Below are 6,000 nucleotides of genomic sequence, written 5' to 3' on the forward strand. Positions count from 1 at the left end.
TTTGACAGCAACCTCACATTTCTCCCCATCATACGGGAGGTGTTCCAGGCTGAATTCTTAAAGATATTCTCTGATTCTGAGTATGACAAATTCAGAAAGACAAATTTGAGATCATTAGATCCAATTTTTCAGGTGTTGAGTGTGAGCAGCCCCATTAGCAGCGATGCCTCCCTACTTTGCACAGGCTGGTCAGGCTGACAGTACTGCACACATCTGGAGGCAGAGCCTGCTGCCCATCTGAGTGCCACACTCCCTGCTGAGCAGCGTGCTGATTCTCTTTGTTTAAATCCTCAGTGTCCATGGAGTTATTTCCAACTACCACCAACCTGGGAGCGTTCTGCATGTTCCAGCGCAGAAATCCTCTTTGCTGAGGCCCTGCCAAGAGGCAGGTATTTCTGCAGAACTCAGAGGCTGTGCAATAGGTCTTCCTTCAGGAGTTTTGTGCCATGCTGGTAGCCATAAACGGCAGGAAGCCATGGAGCCATTGTGTGTTCTCCAGGCTTTCTGTGATTTCTGAAAGGCCTGAAGCTAAAGGCACCTTCTTGCAGTAGCACTGTTGTAGCAGGACGTCTTCTTGTCACCATTTGCAGCTCTCTGGCAATCAGCAGACACACCAGTGATGGCAGCCTTCTTGCAGGCCTACACCAAATGGTCTGTGACAAACCATACAGTAGGGAATTATTCTTTTCTCCAGTAGTGTTTTTGTTGTGGCTTTTGGGATTTCTAAAACTTAAAGGGAGATTATAAACTGGAGGGGAATCAACTTTTTCAAAGAATCGTAGAATCATAGAATGGCCTGGATTGAAAAGGACCACAATGATTATCCAGTTTCAACCCCACTGCAGTGGGAAGGGTCACCAACCAGCAGACCAGGCTGCCCAGAGCCACGTCCAGCCTGGCCTTGAATGCCTCCAGGGATGGGGCATCCACAGCCTCCTTGGGCAACCTGTTCCAGTGTGTCACCACTCTCTGTGTAAAAAACTTCCTCCTAATATCTAACCTAAATCTCTCCTGTCTTAGGTTAAAACTATGGGTAGACAGTGATAGGACCTGGGAGGATTGTTTTAAACTAGAAGAGGGGAGAGTTAGGTTAAGTGCTGGGGAAATTTTTCACTGGGAGGGTGGTGAAGTGCTGGCACAGGTTTCCCAGAGAAGCTGTGGATGCCCCATCCCTGGAGGCGTGCAAGACCAGGCTGGATGGGGCCCTGCTCATGGCAGGGGTTTGAACTATATAATCCCTGAGGTCCCCTTACAACCCAACCCAACTCTAACCAACTCAACCCAAGCTGTTTCATGATTCTGTGATCATTGCTAGCCCACGAGGATCTCCCCCAGCAGCTCCCGGATGGGTCGGGCTTGTAACAAGACCTCAGGAAGGTAGATTTTCACGTTTGGACAGCACATGAAGGAACTAGAGCTGTTCAGTCTGGGGAAAAGGAGGCTGAGGCCTTTTTTAAGGCCTCAAAAGAGACCTTATTGCTTTCTTCCAATATCTGAAAGGTGCCTACAGCGAGAGGGGGTTGATCTTTTCTCACTGATGACAGGTGACAGGGTGAGGAGAAATGGCCTCTAGTTACACCAGGGTAAGTTTAGGTTGGATATCAGGAAAAACTTTATGAAAGGGTTGTTAAGCACTGGAATAGGCTCCCCAGGGAGGTGTTTGAGTCACCATCCCTGGATGCGTTTAAAAACCATTTGGATGTGGTGCTCAGGGATGTGATTTAGTGGAGGGTTGTTAGAGTTAGGGTAGTATGGCTAGGTTGTGGTTTGGACTCGATGATCTTGAAGGTCTTTTCCAACCTGAACAATTCTATGATTCTGTGTTTCGATGTTCACTCCAGCAACTTTTTTTATCATAGCTCTTAGGAGGATGCCATTATACAATTGTAGAGTAAAAGACAGTTCCTGTATTGTGCAGCTGAAAACTCTCAGCCCACTGACCTGGGAGATGTGCTTTCTTGAATGAGAGATGTGCTTGTGGTACTTGCATGGTACAGATTTGCTGAAAGTTGTAGCCTTTCTTGGCACATGTGACAAATGCCCTGCTGCATTTGGGGGCCCAGGCAGAACAAGCAGTGCTCTGCATGCTCTGGTGCACCCATGAGCAGGTGAGAAGGCTGCTGGGCAGCGAGGAGGGATCCTGCGAGGGCTGTAATCTTGTCTCATTTGTTCTCTCCAGTGCTACAACTGTGAAGAAGAGGCCATGTACCACTGCTGCTGGAACACTTCCTACTGCTCCATCAAGTGTCAGCAGGAGCACTGGCATGCTGAACACAAACGTACCTGCCGCAGAAAAAGATGAAAGAGCTGTTCCTCCGCTAGAACATCACCCCGATGATTGCTATTCTCAGACACAGCGGTTTTTGTTTCCAAGAAGCCAAAATTGTTTAGAATTTGCTTCCCATTTTGCACCAGCCTTTAAACACTTTTCGTAAAAGAAATTTTTGCACAGTAATTTCAATCTTCTGTTCAGTGCTCCTCCAAAATTTTGCCAGCGGAATGAATTGAACATCTCTGGGAGCAGGTTACTTTAAATAATTTTAAACTAGAGGATTTGTTGCATTTTCAGCAAATTTTAAAACATTTTTAGGTTTTACAGAGATTTTAATCTTTAAAAACAGCAGATCTAGAATTAAACCATGCGAGTTTAACAAAAGGAACACACAAAAACTAGATCTGAGTGTAAGAACTTTAGAACTGTTTCAGAAAAACGAAGCATACTACCTTGATGTAACATTTATTTCTTAACCTTGTTGAGCTGGTTTTGTTCAGCTTAATTTTACTGTTTAAAGGCATTATCTATTGGTTATACCAGTGGGTACATGATTGAATTTAGGGAACAGGGTTGACACAGCAGGTGCTACTCCTGCGTATTTTTTCTTAAATATTTCCCAACTGTGTTTTATTTTCATTATTTCTTTTCAATATATAACTTTTATAACAAAATATTAGCTTTGATCTTGTAGTTTAAAATCACAGGGAACTGGGGTAATCTTTTACTGAGCTGGATCTTAGAGAAAAATGAATATTTAAATTTTGAAGTTTGCACATTTCATCTTTGTCCTGACATGAGTGCTTGTAACAAGAATAAGAAAAGCCAAAAAACAAAACCCAAACAACAACAACAAAAGAAGCAACTACCTTTATTCATATGTGGAATTACGAGGCTTACGAGTTTTGTTAAGGTGCCCCCTTCAGCCTCCCCAATCCAATGTCATCTGACTGCCTACGATCTGGTGTCACCTGGTCCATTGTAACTCGATAGTAAGAGGAGAAAAAGCACTTACGTTTCACAGAAGCCGTTATGTTTGTAGTAATGGGTCATTGCCTAATAATGAGCTCCATCACTGTACTCAGAATGAAGAATAATGCATGTTAATTTTCTTGTATTAAAGATGCCGTGATTTGTAAAAAGTCTGTATTTTGCGGAATGTCTGGATTAAGAAGCATTACCAATAGGAATGGATCGATAGTTGAAAAATGATTTTTTTTTGTTTGTTTTATATATAGATATATGAATTGCATCCATGTTCAGAGACAATTTTTTAAATAGATGTAAAGCTTACTTAAATAGCTTTTCTTTTAAAGTGTCTCCGCATTTTAGTTTCTTCTTTCAAAGGCTGGTCTTAGACCAAGTCCTGCGCCCATTAATCATCCCGCTATTTTTTGAGGAGTTAGAGGAATAATTTGTAAATATTTATTTAGATCTTTGATATTTATTGAAAGCAATTACATGATGGAACGATGGAAGCTGAAGAATCAGGAGGAAAGCCTTTAAAAAGTTTTCTCTAGGATTTGTCAGGGTCATTGTAAAGATGAAAATACAACTGAGACTTCTGTGAACTGCCATTGGAATCCTGATCTTTTTACTTACAGCGGTGATAGAAGTTAATTGACTTGATACTGCCAAATAGCACCCAACACCTTGTGGAAATTGAGCGGTAAGCTGACGGGAGAAAATAGTACGTAGATGGTAACTCGTATTACCACAGCTACATTATTGCCTGATTAATGTGTAATTAACTTTTGTCGCCTCTGTGTTGTGACTGTAAAACACTTCACAACTAAAAACCAATCCTGTTCAATTACTTTACGAGTTCCAAAACTTCGATCCACCCCTATGAAAGCAAGTTATTGTGGAAATATTTTTGGTGTAAAATCATTCCAGAATATGTAATATTTAACTGATAGCTGCATGAAAGTAAGATTCGTGTTACTTTGGCTTTTTTGTCTCTGTTGACACGGTTGCACATTTCCAAGTTACTACAGCGTGAAAACTGTGTGTTTTAAAGAAAAAAACAAAACAAAAAAAAAAAGATTGTGGCCTGGTTTTGTATAAGTTTTAGGTAAAATTACAATTGATTGTTTTAGGAATCATGATTTAAAATTAATTTTTCTGCAAATCATAAAGCTATATTAAAGTGTTGAGCTTAGCCACTATGCACATTGTAATTATTCATTGTGGCTGTCCAGTTTATGATGCATTCTGGCATTTTGTAAGCTGCTCTGACTAGCAATATATAGAGTCATTTAATGTGTTAACATTGGGTAATAAATGTATTTAAAAAAAAAAAAGCATCTCGCTGAAAGTGTGTGTGTTAATTGTGGCCAGATGCCCCAGGGAGGCCATGCCCAGGGCTGTGCGTGAGGTGAACATGTCTGGTCTCCCTGGAACCTGCTGCTGCCTGGTGGGGGGTGAGCCAGGAGAACCATGTGAGGACTTGGGCACTGAACCACAGCTCTTGGCACAGCAATGAATTTTTTCAGCCTGTTCAAGTCAGCAGCCCTCAAAGGCCGTGTCCATCAAGTGTTGGTTTTAATGCCTGCTTCTATGTGACTGCAGCTTGTAGCCCCCCTTGGTCTCACCCGTGGCCCCATCTGCCTCTCACACAAACCCGATGACCGCCATGAGCCTGTGCCCAGGGTGGGAGGAATAAGGTAATTGTACCTGGAGGTAGGATTACTGTCTTGCTGGTAAACAAAATTTACCCCACAGATCACCATGCAGCCCCACTGGTGCAGTGCCTGCAGCCCCCAGCAGAAGGGGCATTAGGCAGAAGGAGTCCTGGAGCTCTGTCATGGCATCAAGGCCGCAGGAGAGATGCTGGGAAGCAATTTCCCCGTGTCTCTGTGTGGGAATTAGAACCTGGTTAGAGCTGCTTGTCCCAGGAAAATAATCAGTGTATAGTTTAAATATTTAGAATCTCTTATTATTTTGCTATTCCATAGCGTTCTGTTCTTACATGAGTCATAGTGTTTCACCCAAGAGTGCAAATGTTATTCATTCAGCTTGCTAAAACTTGGTTCAATACAAGTAACTAGCATAGCTCACGTATTGCAAATTAATCATTTATACTGAAGTAAACCAACAAAATGGGATCAGGAAAAGGCAGTGGCCCTCTCCCAGCTGCCTTGCCATGCCTCTTCCCTTCTCGAGTACCATAGCCAGCCTCTGAGCCCCTAGCAGATCCCCTGTGCGACGCTGCAGCAGTGAGTGGGGCTTGCTCAAAGGCATTATTTCTCCTCTTATTGCTGTTTTTCCATTATTATTATTATTGTAACTCTGGCTCTTTAGTTTTCTGCCTCCTGCTTCCTTTAGGTGGAGTGATCAGCCCAGCTCAGGGCTTGTTTGCTTTTCCAGCTCTTCGGTGAGAATGTAAAACATGTTTGGGATTTGTTACCGGTAGTTAGGGGCTACCCAGCCAATTTTAGCCTCACAGAATGCACATATGCAAGCTGTACATATGCTTTCCAAATGCTTTCATTAATCAAATTATGGAGGGGGAAGTGTGAAAACCAGAAAGGCCCTTCCTTCATTGTTTCACGTTAAGGAAATTCAATTGCAAGTGGAAAGGAGCATCCATTTCAGAAAAAAAGTGTAGTGTTTAAGTAGGAGATGTTTAAATCTAACATAAAAGATTAAAAACAAACAAAAAAAAGCCATGAAACAACACCACACCAAACCAAACTGCCTTGGACCTTCCAAAACCACTTGAAAAA

At 42.4% G+C, this 6,000-nt stretch overlaps 1 protein-coding gene across 6 annotated transcripts in view; it reads left to right on the plus strand.

Moving 5' to 3' along the window:
* The window catches only part of ZMYND11 (zinc finger MYND-type containing 11), a 102,693-nt gene extending 98,126 nt beyond the window's left edge, over nucleotides 1-4,567 (plus strand). For all 6 annotated transcript variants that reach the window (XM_048950379.1, XM_048950382.1, XM_048950383.1 and 3 more), the window contains one exon: nucleotides 2,180-4,567. In XM_048950379.1, the coding sequence (XP_048806336.1) occupies nucleotides 2,180-2,302 (123 nt within the window). In that variant the 3' untranslated portion in view covers nucleotides 2,303-4,567. The remainder of the gene's footprint in view (nucleotides 1-2,179) is intronic.
* Nucleotides 4,568-6,000: the final 1,433 nt, after the last annotated feature.

This window comes from Lagopus muta, chromosome 7 (assembly GCF_023343835.1).
Source record: "Lagopus muta isolate bLagMut1 chromosome 7, bLagMut1 primary, whole genome shotgun sequence".
In the NCBI taxonomy this organism is placed as follows: domain Eukaryota; kingdom Metazoa; phylum Chordata; class Aves; order Galliformes; family Phasianidae; genus Lagopus; species Lagopus muta.